The 17,451-nt window shown below is 32.4% G+C and overlaps 1 protein-coding gene across 1 annotated transcript; it reads left to right on the top strand.

Moving 5' to 3' along the window:
- Window positions 1-8,864: 8,864 nt before the first annotated feature.
- Window positions 8,865-11,882, top strand: LOC7477093 (probable trehalose-phosphate phosphatase J). Its single transcript, XM_002307060.4, has 12 exons — window positions 8,865-9,070; window positions 9,213-9,495; window positions 9,624-9,764; window positions 9,858-9,929; window positions 10,061-10,153; window positions 10,278-10,334; window positions 10,450-10,551; window positions 10,641-10,718; window positions 10,839-10,908; window positions 11,152-11,222; window positions 11,335-11,427; window positions 11,554-11,882. The coding sequence occupies exons 2-12, from the start codon at window positions 9,220-9,222 to the stop codon at window positions 11,620-11,622; spliced, it is 1,122 nt and encodes a 373-aa protein (XP_002307096.2). The 5' UTR covers window positions 8,865-9,070; window positions 9,213-9,219; the 3' UTR covers window positions 11,623-11,882.
- The last annotated feature ends 5,569 nt before the right edge of the window (window positions 11,883-17,451 follow it).

Raw genomic sequence — 17,451 nt, 5'->3', positions numbered from 1 at the left:
TTGTGTAAGATAGCCATTGATTCTAGAATTCTATGTTTTTGATGTTTGTTAAAGCCTATAAAGAGCTTTCTTCAGCTTGTAAATCTTCTCTTATTCTTTTTTAACCATAAAACTAGGTGGTTGTTTTACATAGAATTCCTCTTCAAGATTGTCATTTAAAAAGGCTAACTTAATATTCATCTAGTACAATTTCCATTTTCTCTAAGTTGCCAAAAAGATCATCAATCTAGTTATTTCCACCATTGCAACTAGAGCAAAAATATCTTTATAAACAACTCCATGTTGTTGTTTGTACCTTTTTGCTACTAATTTGGTTTTGTACTTTTAAACTTCTTCTTTTGCATTCCTTTTAGTTTTGAAAATTCATTTCACTCATATCACCAGCCTGTGCCATGTTGGAAATGATATCAACTCTCATATGTTGTTCTTGTTGATAGAATTGATCTCCTCTTTCATTGTTTTTTTCCATTTAGCTTCTTGGTAAGACTTATTTTGAAGTCTATGTTGGTGCCACCATTTCAAAAGCTGCTCTATCAAGACCTTGATATATAGATTGTGAAAAAGGCTTTATTATCCTTTTTTCTGGATTCTCTTAGAGCCTGTTTTTCTATATTGTTCATAGCCACCTCTTCTCTTTGTTGATTCTGGTTTAGTATAGCTATCTTCAACTAACTCTTATAATTCTTATTATGTGAACAATACTTTATAGTGTATGCACCACAAATCATAGTTTTGTTTTATAAGGCGGGGAATGTGAATTTGAGTACTATTATTGCTGGAAGCCATGGTTACTCTCAAGTTATAATAAGAATTCTGTTGAAAAATTATACTTATAAACAAATAAAAAAAACAATAGTACACTCACAAGAAAGATTTTGCTTACACACGTAGTTTTGGTGGAATACAAGAAGTTGAATATTGGTATTGATCTCACGCGAAGTTTTACAATATATATAAAAGAATGTCTTTTGCATTGACTCAATTAATCTAACAGTGACTTTATGACATTACTGATTTTCATGTTATTTTATTCTAATATATACTAACTTCAATATACTTGGTTTTTCCAAAAACAAGCTTAACTTAAATAGCTATAACCATAACCACAGTTATGGGAAGAAGATGTGCAAAAGCTTCCCATTTCTATGTGGTATTTGTCGTCATCATATGTTGCTCTTCTCATCTGGGATATCCTGTAAAGAATGCTGAATCAGTGGTTCGAAGCTATTCCTGTAACAACTTGAGACAGCACCTTGCACATAGCTTTCCATAGCGTGGTGTCTTTGCCTTTAGCCTGCAACTGGGAATCAAGTGTACCTAATCTCTTACATAATGGAAATGTTACTACTTTGTACACTTTATTAATTATGACATAACTTTTACTATTTGATCAACTCTTCGAACTTGAAAGCCAATAGTTCTTCATTAGCATCTTCAAAGTATCCCTGTTTTGACTAGTAAAGTATAGTTTATAAAAATTCAGATACTACCAAAAGCTTTGGTTAATTAAAGAAGGAAATACGGAGCAATGCATGTGAAATATTCTGAACGTGATGCATGACCATATAATTAATACAAGAATCTGTTGCTTTTGTTAATTAATTAAAAAAATACGTAAAATATGAGATTCAAATCTTCAAATAGTCGGTTTCTCCGGTCAATTGTGAATCTTTTTTCTTTTTTCTTTTTATTCTTATTCTTGGCATACAAGTCATCTTGGTTGGTTTTTTTTTTTTTTCGTTATTGTATTTGTTTTTTTCTAGATGGGGCTTGAACTTTTTAAAGGTAGGGGCCGGACATTGATACCATTAAGCTAGAGGTTCATTGTCCATTACATGATGATAGGTAGTCATTGCATTATTTGTTAAGAATTCGGATATGAATTGTTTAGCTTATATCGTACGAAATAACATTATTTTAAATAAAGTATTATTGTTATTTTATTTTAAAATATTAATGTATAAATGGACTGATTATACATTAAATATAAAATATTATATATTTCAAAAACCAATGTGTGCATGCAGGTGTTATATCAATATTCTCATAAACATGGAAAAGAAAACAGAAGTATAATTGTGCATGCATAATCTATGGTGACCTCACCGTAGTATGTATATTCTCAATAACACCTCTCTCTATCTCTCTCGACAATAATAGAGATCTGGAAAGTAGAGAAGAATATATATATATATATATAATACAAAGAAAACATTCCAGACTCAGTGAGTGGCTGTTGGGTACAGAGAATTAAGAGAACCAAGGGAGTAAGGACGAACTGTCCATTCTATCCTAACAACATCTGTATCACCCGCCAGAGTCTGTCCCCTCTCTTGCTTGCTTGCGATCTCACATGCCCTCCATTTTCTTTTTTTCTTGTTTGACATTTGACTGATGACCAATTGGAGAAGGAACCTAACTATCTTTTCTTGGACTTTCTGGTCTCTTTCTTGTTTCCTAAATACCTTTCTACACAATTTACCATAAAATTACTAAATACAAATTACTATCGGTCCACCCTAGGTAAATAGGCTAGGTGGCAATTCTATGATGGTATACTTCAAATTATGGGTCCAAGGAAACAGAAATAGTAGGAAAATTCAAAGGAAAAATGCTTGGGAAACACTGTAACGCTTTTCGTTTCTTGTTTGAAGCAACATACACAGTTTTGGTAGTAAACGTTTCTAATTAATTTATTGAAAGGAAGCTCACCATCAATTTGAATACGGTGCTTTGGCTATTAAAAGGATGTTCTCCATCAATTTGAAGTAACGTACTACCATCCCCATTCTTATCAATTAAATTAAATTAAATTTTATCATAACATAAACTATTCATGGAACTTTAACTACTCATTAAACTTTTGGTAAATCCAGTCAAGGTCAAGAAAATATACTATTATATTAATTTTTTAGGTTTGTGATGGGAATCCACCCAACGCAACCTTAAAAGAGGCAATGTTTTATCGTGGGAGCGTGATGCCAACCAAATCTTTTTCTTAGGTTTTTTTTTTTTTTTTTTAAGAAGGTCTGTTAGTCAATGATATTCGATTCGTTTGTTGTAAAGTCAACATTTAAGTTTGAACTATACAACTCTCATGAAAAATCTTGCCCCACAAATTAAATGTTACCAAGTCACAAGACCAAAAACTTAAGCTACCCATCGAATTACTTAATTACTAATAAATACCTGTTAAAATCAAATTTTCTGAAAAATAATTAGTACTTGTTTTAATGTTATAATTACTCTATTGGCCCACTCTACACCACAAGTTTGACCAAATATTTTTTAAATGAAAAAAAATGTCAAGGTCGAGGGGATATTTTGATATTATGTTAATCTTGAAACCTTTTGATATAATTTCTTGCCTAACTCGAGTTTCAATTTAAATTATGTGAGAGTTGCTCCAACATGAATATGTCAACTTCACGGGTTCAGATACAACCAGTAAAAACATGGTTTATCTTTAAGAAAAATTAAGATGATTTTGTTTAAAAACAAATATTAAGACGATGACATTTTAGATCGATCTCGGTCACCATATGCTCCAGATCATGGACTCTAATGGGTTTAATAAATTTTTTCAAAAAATTATTTTTATTTAGTTATGAAAAAAATGATGCTCGTAAAATCAAGCACCAACACAATATCAGGCGCTTGTTTGAGACCACAATAACTCTATAGAAAGCATATAAAAAAAATCATGAAACCTATTTCTGAATCAACTTAATATTAAATGATGAAATTAAAAACAAATAAAAAATTAAATGAAGAAAAAAAATTAAAAAAAAACATATTGGGTTTGATGGGTAAACCTACAACACTTGTGAACCGGGTCACCTGGGTCAACCCAACAAACCCGTGAACCAAGTCGCTTAGGTAAACATGTTGAATTGTGAACTAGGTCATGGTATCCACTGAGACTAATAACTTGGTTTTTTTTTTCGAAACTATTATTTAGTTAACTATATGATAATAAAAAATGATAATCACAAAACGAAGCACTAACCCAATACCGGAATGTTTTAAAAAATCTACGATAACTCCATAGAAAGAAAAATAAAACAAATTATAAATCTTAATTTTCAATTAACCCAATATTGAAGAATGAAATAAAAAACAATAATTAAAAAGAAAAAGAAAAAGTTTAACTCATCAAACTCGTGAATCGAGTTAACTCGCTAAACTTGCAAACCATGTCATGGACTCTACAAAGTTTAATAACTTGATTTTTTTAAAAAAACCATTTTTCATTTAATTATATGTTAAGAAATAAACGATCACAAAATCAAGCATCAACTCAATGCCTATTTTTTTTTTTAACCACAAAACCCTATAGAAAGCAAAACAAAACGAAACAAATTATAAGTACAATTCCCAATCAACTCATTGTTGAAAAATAAAATAAAAAAATCTAGAAAAAATTGATAAAAAAATATCAGGATTTAATTCAATAGGTTTTAAAAAATGCAGGACTATACTGAAAGAAGAAGATAAAAGAGCCTTACACGTGTGAAACACATGCCAGAACATAAGGAAGGCTTGCATCATTTGGGCGGTGCATGAGCATTCCTTCGAGCTTTGATCATGTTGTTTATTTTTTATTTCATTGGAATTGTCATGGGGTCCTCTTTCTTATATGGTAGCATGTGTTGCAGGAGGAGGTTCGTTGTGACTCCGTCATCCATTCTTCTTTCCTTTCTCTTTCTCTTTCCTTTCGTTTTTCCTTGCCTTGTTTTCTATGATCGTTTATGCTATTATAATTCCCTTCAAGCTTCAATGTTTTCCTATTTTCCTATTTTAGTCTCTTTACTCTTAGTCTTTTGAAAAATAAAGAATCTGAATAATATCTCGCATAATGAATTACCAACCTTATATCAGGACAGTTCTTTGATACCCTAGTGAGCATATAAGAAACATATCGAAATAAATTATCAACCAAAAATCATAATCAACACAACATCAAAAAATAAAATTGGAATAAAAAAATAGAGGGTCAAACTTGAAAGCACCTTAAAAAATAACTATAAAAGGGTTGTTCATTTGTGTCTCTTTTAATTTTGGTCCTTTGATTTTAAATTTCATCTAAACAACAAAATCAATTTTTTTATGAAACAGAGTACAAATCTGATGCCGAAATATATTTTTGATATCGCGATTACTATATAAAAAGTGAATTAAAATAAGTTATAAACTTTAAATCCCAATAAACACAGAATCTAAGGCTGGTTTGAAAACCTAAAATAAATCAATAACCAAAGCAAAAACAAAAAAAGAACCGAAACATCAATAAATAATAATAATAAAAATGAAAAATGCACCCCCCCTCCCAAAAAAAAATTCTTTTAAGTTCTAAAACCCATAACATTGAGGGTGGATATTAATTAGTTCATGTATTTGTATATTATTCTTTGATCATTTTTTTTTGTAACAATAAGAATTACTTTCCCTCTTGTTTCTAATTTATTTATTGAAAGAAAATAATATTTTTAGATTGACAATTGTCAATATGATATTACAAACAAATGTGAAAATTGATGCAATTATCTCAAAGAATTAAATTTGAAGCACCCATCTTTTTTAAGCAATGTATTTTACAAAAACAAAAAAAGATAGCTATATATAAATTACATAACTTTAGGATTTCTATAATTCAATGATGAAATTGTCAAATGGGTGATCAAATAATTTTGAAATGATAATTTAAATCCAAAGATATTGAACGCACTACCAGAAAATTGACAAATACAAAAAGAAACACCGACATAATGTTTTTTTCAATAGATTGCGGTGAGCTTTATAGACAAAATATTCTCTCATTGTATCCATCGGTAAACACCAATGAAAATATTTCATCAATACCAAGGGAATTACAATGAGAAAAGAAGGAATAAAAAAGGCAAAGAAGTACGATGAAGTGTCATTTTTACAGACAGACTTATTGATGGATTTAAATCTGTTGATTAAATTTGTTAGTAAATCCGTCTATAATATTTAATTTATGGCATCACAAGCGACCCTCCTCTCTCCCTCTCTCATTTCTTCTTCTTCCTCTATTTTTCTCTACAACAAACACCACAAACCCTCTTAATTTTATCACAAATCAACCTCTTACTGCAAATTCAACCACCCCAACACTCAGTTTGTTAGCATCCATGTTCCGATTCAAATTTTATTGAAGATTCCCCACATCAAGTAAGTAAAACTATCCATTTTTTATTTGAACTCAATTTTAAAATGTTTATTTTTACTATGTAATTTTGTAGTATATGTATTTTGTTTTGATGTTTACTTGTTTTATAGTTTTTTCCTTTAAAGATTTGTTGTATAAAAGTATAATTTGTATATATTAACGTAGATTTTATAAAATTATATTTGTTTGTAAATTGATGAAATCTAATCTGAATTGATGACTTAGGTGTTTTGTGATGAAATAAATAATGACTTATTTAATAAGTTCATTTTATATTTTTTTAATTTTATTATTGAGTTGATTTTTTGGTAAATATATAGAAATTTGAATTTATGTAGATAATTGATAATTAATTAGTTGTACTATTAAAATAATTTGAATAAGTTTGAGTTAAACCAATGTTTTGTTATTTATTTAGTTTACGTAATTAGTTAATACATGATGTCATCAATATTCTATATAGGTTTGACATAAGTAATAGATGTCATCAATATTCTATATAGGTTTAACATAAGTAATAGATGATCATTCATGAATATATCAAGATTCACTTGAAGGGTTATGTAAGATGGATTATTGTAATGGAGTTCAAGGTTTTATTAATTACGCATTACATAATCCGAGAAATATTAATGAAGATGGTATTAGATGTCCATGTAAGAGGTGTAAAAATAAAAAATTTCTCGATCTAGATGTTGTAACGATGCATCTTCTACAAAAGAATCAGGGTTATGTCTGTCAATATCCAATAGTAGATGAAGAATCTAATGAAGACGCGGCCAGGTTTTTTGATCTTTTATCCAATTTGTAGGTTTAATAATTTTAGGTAGTCTCCCGTATAGGGGAGGTGCTGCCAATTTTTTTTAAAAATAGAAATGATTTATGGTACCTTAACACTTTAATTTGTATAGATGCCTAGGAAAAATACATTAACACGTTGTACAAACAAGATCGTTGTTAGTTCTTTTAGCAATGATTCTGACGACCATGAATCGTTAAGTGCCCACCAAGAACAGGCAACTAAGACACATGTATCCACTCACGAAGCGGACTCGTCGAGTGTGATATTGCCATGTCGAGGAGAGGTCTCTTCACAACAGGATCCATTTACCTGGAAGTACCAAGCTCCGGAGTTCGAGGTAATTTTAGATCGATGAGTTAAAGATCGAACGACTCATCTTGCTGCTAATTATGAACGACTTAATGCTGAGACGACAACTCCGCCGATTGCTATTGGAGAAAAGATTACAGATGCGTGATACATGTGCTCCCTTTTATTCACCTCATGGTCCAAGCGAATACTCGTCTCCTCCTTTTTTTCAAGTACTCTTTTATAGATTAATTGTATTTGAACTTATAAATATTTAAATTTGTAATAAATATTTGAATTTATATTAACTTATTTGTTTTAATTATTTTATGTTTCTATTTAATTGATTTTTTTTAAAAAATTAAATTATTATTAACGGGTCTAGAGAGTTAAAAAGGAATTACTGCAAATGTCACTGCTACTGTTTACTCATCGATAAAATAACAGATAGTCTGTTTGACGGTTACATGTCAAATTCATTGACGAACGAAAAAGAAATCTTTGATGGAATGACATATGATTTTTTCTGTCGCTGATAAGTTATATTCAACAATGGAAGTACCGACAGAATAAAACAGGCAAAATTATTATTTTTTTGTTTGTTTTGTCTGTCAGTAAATCCATATGTAAAATCATTGTCGATAGACCACAAATCACCAATAAGAGTTTTTGTTTGTGATCATGTCAGCAAGTTTCTTGTCGATGAACTGTGAATATAAGTACTAATAAAAACATCAATAAATAAATCTAAAAATTCAGGTAGTGTACGATATAGTATAAGAAAGAACTTGATGTAGCTTCTTAACTAGCATACAAAATTGTAATATATTTTAGATAGGAAAAAATTATTATATGATAAATCTTTAGCTGTTTATCTTTTAGTGACCACCAATAAAAATATTGGTTTTAGGAACGGATTGAATGCAAATGATGAAGGAATTGAAAAATAAAATAAAATTGCAGCTTTAATTATCTACTAAATTATGCACGGGCTGTTTTGTTTCTGCTCAAATTTTAAATTCTCAAATTGAAGCTGCTCAAATTTTAAATTCTCAAATTGAGGAACATAGAGGAACCGCAGCTGGTTTTGCACAATAGCATATAACAGTAGGCTGGTTTGAGCTGGTGGTTTTATTTGTGTTTACAAGGGGCGTTTTCTAAGCACCACCACGGCCACCCCCACAACTTGCTTTTAGATTACAAAGTTTGGGGAGGGGGGGGCGGGGGGGCGGGGGGTTTTGGGTTTTCAATTGTTAGGCATCCAAATTCCAGGGGGAGGGGGGGGGGGGGGGTCCTGGCAAGTGGCATGTGACTATTTACACGTGGCAAGAACCCACCACAGTCAAGTCATCCAAAGAATGTCTTCCACGTCCTAAACTGTTAGCTGGCAAGGTGTTTATGGAGACGGCTAGGGGACTAGGCCAAATGTGGGTCCCTCTTCAGGATTTCGGGTCTGGGCCAGCTTTGTGGGTTCCACCCCTCAGAGGGTCCCACGGTTTGGAGCTTAGGAAGGAGAGAGGGTGCACATTGTGGCCCTCTCGTCCGTCTTGTTGCAACTATAAATCGACCACTGGGCTGTCTCTCTTGCAAGCATACATTACCTCTCTCTCTACAAAACTTTGGGAACTGTTTGCTTTCTTCTCTGTTTTACATTATCTCTCTTGTTTGTTCTCTGTATTTCTTCTTGAAGCTTAAAGAGTTATAAAACAGAGCACTCTGTTTTAATTCCCCCTTCTCTTATTCACTCAGTTTTGTTGTCCCTTCGAATATCAGTATCTTCTCGTAAGGTATATAATTCAAGGACCTTATGTAGGTGTAGTTTCTCTAATGGGTTTTTCTAGATTCTTGATTTGATAATCTTCTTCAAATTCTTGTTTGCAATAATTTGGAAGGAAATGTGATTCTGGGTTTTTTTTTTTTTTTTTGTAGAGGAAAGATGACAAACCAAAATGTGGTAGTGGCTGATACAAACTCTGGAATCAACTTGGCAATCACAGTGCATGTAACAAATTCCTCTATCTTCACCACGGCCGCGCAGAAGCCTCCGGCGGCTCCTGGTGGTTACATCTCTATTTCCAGAAAGAAACTTTTAAAGAATCTTGAAATCAGTGGAGGAGCAAGATTTAATGCTTGGGTTAATTCCATGAGAACCTCTTCTCCTACTCATGTCAAGTCCACACCTTCTGCTAATGACGACCAAAGCTCATGGATTGTGAGTACACACACAATAAACCCAAAAGCAAAAATAGAAAAACCAATCTTTAACTAATATAAAGCTCAGGGAAGGACTTTTAGACATGATCAAATGATGACTCCTGATTTTTAATGTGGTGATTGCAGCTTCACCACCCATCAGCACTGGAGATGTTTGAGCAGATAATTGATGCCTCCAAAGGAAAGCAAATAGTTATGTTCTTGGACTATGATGGCACACTTTCTCCTATCGTTGATGACCCAGATAGAGCTTTCATGTCCAAGCAGGTTGGTATCTAGTTCTTCTCTGTACAGCTCCTCTTCCCTTTTTTCTTTTTTCTTTTTATATTGTAACTGAAGTTTGTGTTGGGGAAAAATTAGATGAGAGCAACAGTGAGAAAGCTTGCGAGATTTTTTCCTACTGCAATAGTGAGTGGGAGATGCAGAGACAAGGTACATTTTAAGCCTGTTTTTTTTTTCCTCTTTCGAATTCAATAATGTTAGGCCAGTAAGTACAGATTACTTTGGCTCTTCTCCTTTTTTTTCTCGTGCTAAACTTTGTTACTTCTGTCCATATTTTATAGGTGTATAACTTTGTACGGTTAGCAGAACTGTACTATGCTGGAAGCCATGGCATGGACATCAAAGGACCAGCCAAAGGCAGCAAATACAAGAAAGTGAGTGAGCTTTACCTCTGTATTTTCAAGTACCATCATGTAAATATAGCTTGATTAATTTTCTCTATCTTCTCCTTTCACAAAATGATAGAAATTGGTTTGTCTTTTATGTTGTATTCTTCAGGGCAGTGAAGGTGTTGTTTTTCAAGCTGGCAGTGAGTTTCTTCCAATGATAGATGAGGTAATGTAAATATTACTTGGGTAAGATGTACAAGTTAATTATTACTATAAAGAAAATAAATAAAATTATTGGAGGATATTTACATTTTTTATTTTTTTTGGTAATGGGTTTTCAGGTTTACAAAGAACTGGTAGAGAAAACTAAAACAACTCCAGGGGCCAAGGTGGAAAATAACAAATTCTGTCTCTCTGTGCACTATCGCTGCGTTGATGAGAAGGTAGGAATCGAGCATCAAGAAAATATCAATATGTTGTTACTGTTATATTAAAACTAATTTTTACTAACTGTGATGCATGAAAAATACAGAAATGGAGTGGACTGGCTCAAGTAGTTAAGTCAGTGTTGAAGGAGTACCCAAAGCTTCGACTTACTCAAGGAAGAAAGGTGTGGCATGGCATCTAATAAATAAAAAATCTTGTATTTTATTTATTAGTTTTATAATGTATTTGGTGAGTATATAATTAAAGAGATGCCTCACTTTCCATACCACCTTCTTCTGCACAGGTTTTAGAAATCCGCCCTACCATTAAATGGGACAAAGGAAAGGCTCTTGAATTTTTGTTAGAGTCTCTTGGTAAGGTCTTGTTTTCCCTTTTCTTTCCTGTGCTTGATCGATAATAATCACCTACTCAAAAAATTGTAAAGCTTCTATCTGAAGAACCCAAAAGACCCACTAGAAATCACGGTGTTTAAAAAGAAGTGATCACCCCCACTAGATTTGTATATATACATACACTTAAAATTGTAAGAGCCAGACAAACTATAGTGTTGAATGATTTATTACCTAATCTCTAATAATCATTAATCTCTCTTACAGGATTCGCCAATTGTACTGATGTTTTTCCTGTTTACATTGGAGATGATAGAACAGACGAGGATGCATTTAAGGTATCCAATGCTTAAAATAAAGACAAAGTCCTCTTTCTTAATTATCAAACTTACATTAAATCTAGGTCTTTTTAGGTTAATGATGTTTTTTTTTTTTTTTTACTGTTGTTAGGTGCTGAGAGAGAGAGGACAAGGTTTTGGTATCTTGGTCTCTAAATTCCCCAAGGACACTAGTGCATCTTATTCCCTACAAGAACCCACCCAGGCAAGTAGTATCCAATACATGCATAATTGCTGTAATTTATCTATTTCACTTTCTGTATGCTTTTCTCTTTCGAGTAATACATTGCTAGCTAGTCATATAGCTAATGAGTTTTGGATATTCCCACAGGTCATGGATTTTTTGCAACGTTTGGTGCAGTGGAAACGGCTAGCCTTTCAAGGGCAGTCAAGGGTTTAAGATGGAGTAGGAAAATCGAAACAGTATATATATATATATACCCACCCCTTCAAGAAATGTAATTAAGGGTGGGATCGATGTTAGACCACGTAATTTCTTGTTCAGGTTAAAAAAATATGAACAAGAAAATAGGAAGGGAAAAAACATGACTCTTTTCTTGACATGAGAGGCCTTGTAGTAACTAGCCAGCTGGGTACAAGGGGAGATTAAGATCTCTGTAACTTGCAAGTAATTAATCAAAATGCATAGATATTTTGATCTCTCTTTCTACATGACTCGAGCAGATACATCATAAAAATTGAAGATTTATTTTTAAATTGAGTGTGTATATGTGAAACTGCAATCTCCATAACCAAACCTAATAATTAATCAATATTAACTGTAACTCCTCACATGGTCTGCTTAAACAATAATTTTGTTTTTTTGTTTTTTTAAGATTCATAAGAAACTTCTTTGGGCAAAGGATATTTGTAAGAATGATCCCTCTGAATGATCGAAATTCACCGATCATATTTTACAATATTATTGGTGAATACTCCATTATTATGTGAGCACGAGTCCATTCCCAGGCATCCAAACGTCATGTCTAAGGAAATGTATATGGGAACCAAACTCTGTCAACCCGCAGCTCGAAATTACTTTCAAGTTACGGTCTTCAATATTAGCTTCTTCAGTTTCCATGATGAAATATCCTAAATGGCTAATTGGTCAAGAACTATCATGAACTTAACTTTCAGTCAATAGAAACTGAATCCCTAACCTTTTTCTAATCTGATTTAGATCCCTGGCCTTTCTATCATCTGCAATATCATCCGATAAGTTTAATTAAGTTTTTATTTTTTGTGTTTAATCCACATGTCGCGTTATATAAAGGGTGTATGTCCAGTCAAACTTCAGTACAGATTGGATGGTAAAATGGACGAAGGGATGGCATTGATAAAAGAAAGAAAGAAAATGAAAAGTTAAGGATCTAAATCAGATTAAAAAAGAAAGAAAGTTGTGGACTAAATTCATGCTAACCAAAAATTCAAGGTAGTATTTGACCAGATTTGATTTTCTTTGTTTCACAACCTTGTGATTTATGATATTCTAGGAGAAGGATGTAACAACATATTTTAATGTTTACGCATCATCTAATAGTTTAAATCTGATCGATTACAACAGCTAGCTTGATGAATAATTTATGAGTGCGTACGTGTGGCATTGCATTTGAAAAAAAAAAATGTTGGATTTGGTTAGCACTAATTAATAAATATGCGTGGCCTCGCATTATTATTACCATTTTTATTTTCTAGGTCCAGCCAATGCAGCTTGGCATATATGCTTTGACTCAAACCCATGCGCATGTGTTTTGGGACCTCAAATCCTAAACTACCTAGGCCCCAAGATGTGTTGATATGAACAAATAACTTAAATCATCTTCCATTAATGCCTTTCTTAGTTTATATGTAGAAAACTGCAAAGTTTTGCAATCAATTCTTTTCGGAAACTTAAATGGTTAGAAAGAAGATTTTGTACAAGTGATGGGATTGATAATTGAAGTATATATATCACGGAAAGAACGCAAGGCTCTTACAATTAATCTACATCTTTCTGCTATGCGCTTGAAATGTTTAGTTCAAAAGGAACTTTCTGAAAGAAAGAACCTCCCACATCTTACATCATAGTTACCTTGAATTTTTGGTACATTTTGCTTAATAATGTACAAGTTTTAACAAACAATATGCTTGAAAGAGAAAGGTCTTTGAGCCCAAGGTTGCCAGCTTTGTGACTATTCCTTTCCTCATAAGTTCCGAGGCTAGCCCTGGTGCTACAGGGTTGAAGGAGAGAGGTACCTTCGGGGAAACTGCTTTTCAAAACCTAAAATGGATCGTTTAGAAGAACCTCAAAGGCCACTTATCTTTTCTTGAAAAGGTAGGAAGAGTTCAAGGCCGCGTTTCCTTTGAATTGTTGCTTTCTCCACATGCCCTCAATAATCCCTCATCAAGGACTACAAGCTAGACTGTTTGTACATACGGTCTACAAGTTTGGAAGAAATGGGGTTATATAAAAGAAAAAGGTAGGGCTAATAAATCTCCAGTTACAAAGAAAGAGAACCTTGTATGGCAAATTTTCTGACCAAAGAAAATGTAAAGGCTTTATCTTCCCAAGAGTATATATAGGTTGGCCATGTAAAAACACAAACATGCATTATTGGTTTTATATGATAGACCACCTTAACCATATTTAGTACAGATCAATGACTATTTATTAACATTCTTTAGCATCAACACCAATAAAGTTCACATGGATCTGTATTTTAGCGCAAAAGGAGGGACAAATCACTCATTACAGACTCAGAATTTACTAGAAAATGCAATGTAAGAAAAGCAAAAGGGATGTAGATGGAACTTATCATAGCTAGCTCACTGACAAATCCTTAATTTGGAGATAAGATTATCGTTTCCATCATTTATCGTTTCCATCATGATTGGTTCATTTGGAGATGTGGTAATGTTGAGGCCCCATTATATAGATTAAACTTTCCTCTTTTACTTTAAATTATCTTCATGCTGAGTCAAAAGGAGAGACCCATGAGACGGATGATCCAAAAGAATTGTGGACGTTCAATCCTATTTTCAGTTTTGTTTTTGTTTGTCCTTCTTTACACCATGCTACAGCAGCTCTTGGGTCTCCCTGATCGTTTTATCTGAATGAAGACATGATGCTTACCTTGAAGCCAGGATGTACGAATCATGATGTAACCACTGCATAGATATACTAATAATAATTAATACCAAGTACTATGATCGAAGCTAGCTACAATATCTCATGCACGTTCTGGTAAACAGTACTGATACTATATATCAAGGTGGATTTTATATCCACCCCCCTATGTGATCATGGATCAATAATTGTGACAACATAGGGAATTATTGACTCTAGTGGCTAGGTTAGCTTCCTTTCTTTTCTACTTCCACAGATTCCAAGAGACTGCCTAACCTCCCCCAAAACTGCATCTATGGAATTGATATCCACAAGAATCAAAGAAGGCCTTTTCTGTTCTACATGTCCATGACTCCATACATGACGAGTCTTCTCTCTTAGTGGACACAAATTGATTAAGGATTGTAAGGCTGTGGTTTAAAATGGCTCTAGCTGTGTTCAAATACTCAGAATCCTTTCCTTGTAAACAAATTTATGTGAGCAAAAGCATTCAAGAGCCATTTATTAGAAATATATAGTACTATTATGTAAAGGACTATATATGGTAATCAAATTAGATATTTGCTTGCCTAGGTGATACCTGGCTCCATTTTGGCGTACCAAAGATGGACATATACAACCTTTCTCGGACAAGGAAGAAGAAAGATCTGGAAAGGATTTTAATATATGCTTCGGAGATACACTTTTATGAGCAGAAAAATGAGTAGGCACCATAATACGACAGAAGTCGTGCGAATTTAGTAATTCAGATCTTCTTTTTTTCGTCTGTCGAAACAATTTAAAAATTTAAAGTCGCAATTAATATGAATTGACTAGATATTATTTGCACATGCTCAAAAAGCCGTTGAACTTGGCATGTTGAATAGAAACGCCCTCAAATAATAAGTATAATACATAAGCTCAAGTAATATTAATCATTTAGAACTTAGGTGATAGGAATTGAAGTGTCATTTCTTACGAGCATTAGAACAGGCCTATACCCCCATTGGGTACTCAGATCTGTAGGAGTGATCCCCACCTTAGAGATGAATGGAACCTCCTGTTTTTTTATTTTTTTCTGGCATTCAAAGGAGGCGGAAAAGGATAAACGTTTTGGTTAGGTTCTTGAAAGGGAAGCCCACCACTAGGACAAGGGAATCTATGGTTGAATGAGGAGTTGGAATCCACTCAAGGAGGTATGTTTGATGTGAAGAAAAAAAAAAAAACACACACACACGAATTTTTGTATAGGGACAGCAACATGGCTCCAAGCTTTGACAAGCTCGGTTTCTTTTGTACGTGGAAAGATGGAGTCCACTAGGTTCCACATTCATCATTGGTGCCTTAACTGAAATAAACTAGAGTCTTTTAAGCTTCAATTATTGGTAGGGAAGGAAGCACAAGCGGCTGTCACCACTGCAACAACTCTGACTGGTAAACTCACCATCTCCTCTCCTCACTTCATTCAGTACATTTTTGGATCTCATTAGTTTGTATGCCTGCGGCTATAGGGTTAAAAACAATTTTCTATCATAAAAATTTTTAAGATATTAGAAAAAAAATTGATATTATTATTAAATTTAAAAATATAATTATTGTGAAAAAATAATGCATCAAGATAATTTTTTTATTAACATATCTCTTCTTTATCTTAGTAAACATAATGTTTTTAACTAATAAAATCATTTTTTCTGTTAAAAAATATATTTTACGATTGTTAAATCAAGTTAAAAAAAAAATCAAAATAGTATATATATATTTTGTGTATGATTGAAAGCTAAAAAATTCATAAATGTGATGAAATTATATTCATTAATTTTTTTTAATAAAAAACCAGTTTGAATCGAACTTTCATGAACAATTTATTATTAGTATTGTTATTTTCATATTAGATACATAATAATTGAAAAAAACATTAAAAATTAAATAAAAAATTATAATATTATTTAATAACAATGTCAAAAATAAGAAGTAAGGGAATCGGTATGCTATTTTTTTTCCAAAAAAAAAATAAAGATCTTTACTAACCAAATTTTAATGAAACAATGTCAAATAATCCAAAAACAACAAGAATTTAATTTGGCAATACCAAGATTTGGTATCTATCTACTTGGAAAAATCAAGAAAATATTCAAGAAACTTTTGGTCAACCCTAGAATTTAAGGGCTTATATTCGGTTATGCCATAGCAACTTTTCCTTCATTGTTTTTAATCCACACATGCAATTCAGCAAGAACAAGATTTCTTTTTATTTTTTATTTTTTATTCTAGGCTGAAATCAAGAAAGATAGAAGATCAAGATCATGAATACAGATTTTCTTTGATATGTTAGAAAAATCAAAATTAGACAAGATGATTTTTTAAAAAGAGAAGTAAGGCCTTAGTCAAAACTAGGAAGAAACAAAATTAAGAAATATAACTTGATAATAGCACAAGTTCTGATACCAATTGATATGGATATCTCCTAAGATACACTAAAATCAAATTTAAATAGTTTGTAACTTGACGCAACAAGATCCTACCCTGAAAAACTAAAATTATATACAATAATTATTATAGTTTGTATGAAAATCACTTAATCATAAAAATAATGATCAAGAAGGAGGCAATGTCCGCTCTCCTGCAATTACAAGTAAAAAACCTACCAACATGTTTCCTCAAGCAGTTGTTAACCCCCTGCTGATATCTTTTCCCTAATTATGAACCTCCCGTCCTTTTTCCAATACTCGTCACTTTATCTCTATCAAACTATCAACTACAAGTTATTTACATAGGAGAACATAGATGAAACCATTATTGCAAGGATATGGCTTATTTAGCTTTATTATGGATCTAGTTTATGTCTACCTTCAAACATGATTGTTGAAAACAATCCTCTTCCTTGTACCAACCTTGAGTGTTTAACTTTGGTTTAACAAGATCAAATACTGATGAGTACTTTCATTGCCTACCTTGATAATACATTAGGTTCTCCTTCCAATACCCAAGATCATGGCCCAGCATATGGTGATTCAAGAATAGACGTACGTAGAATGATGACTCATTGCCATCTTATCTGTAGTGTGATAAGTTTTATAATGATATGTAAGAATAATTATGAAAAGACTAAATAAGATAAAAATGGATGGCTATAGAGCAATAAAA

This window comes from Populus trichocarpa, chromosome 5 (assembly GCF_000002775.5).
Source record: "Populus trichocarpa isolate Nisqually-1 chromosome 5, P.trichocarpa_v4.1, whole genome shotgun sequence".
Taxonomy (NCBI): Eukaryota; Viridiplantae; Streptophyta; class Magnoliopsida; order Malpighiales; family Salicaceae; genus Populus; species Populus trichocarpa.
The sequence above is the reverse complement of the archived record's forward strand: the minus strand, read 5'-3'. Positions and strand labels throughout refer to the sequence as shown.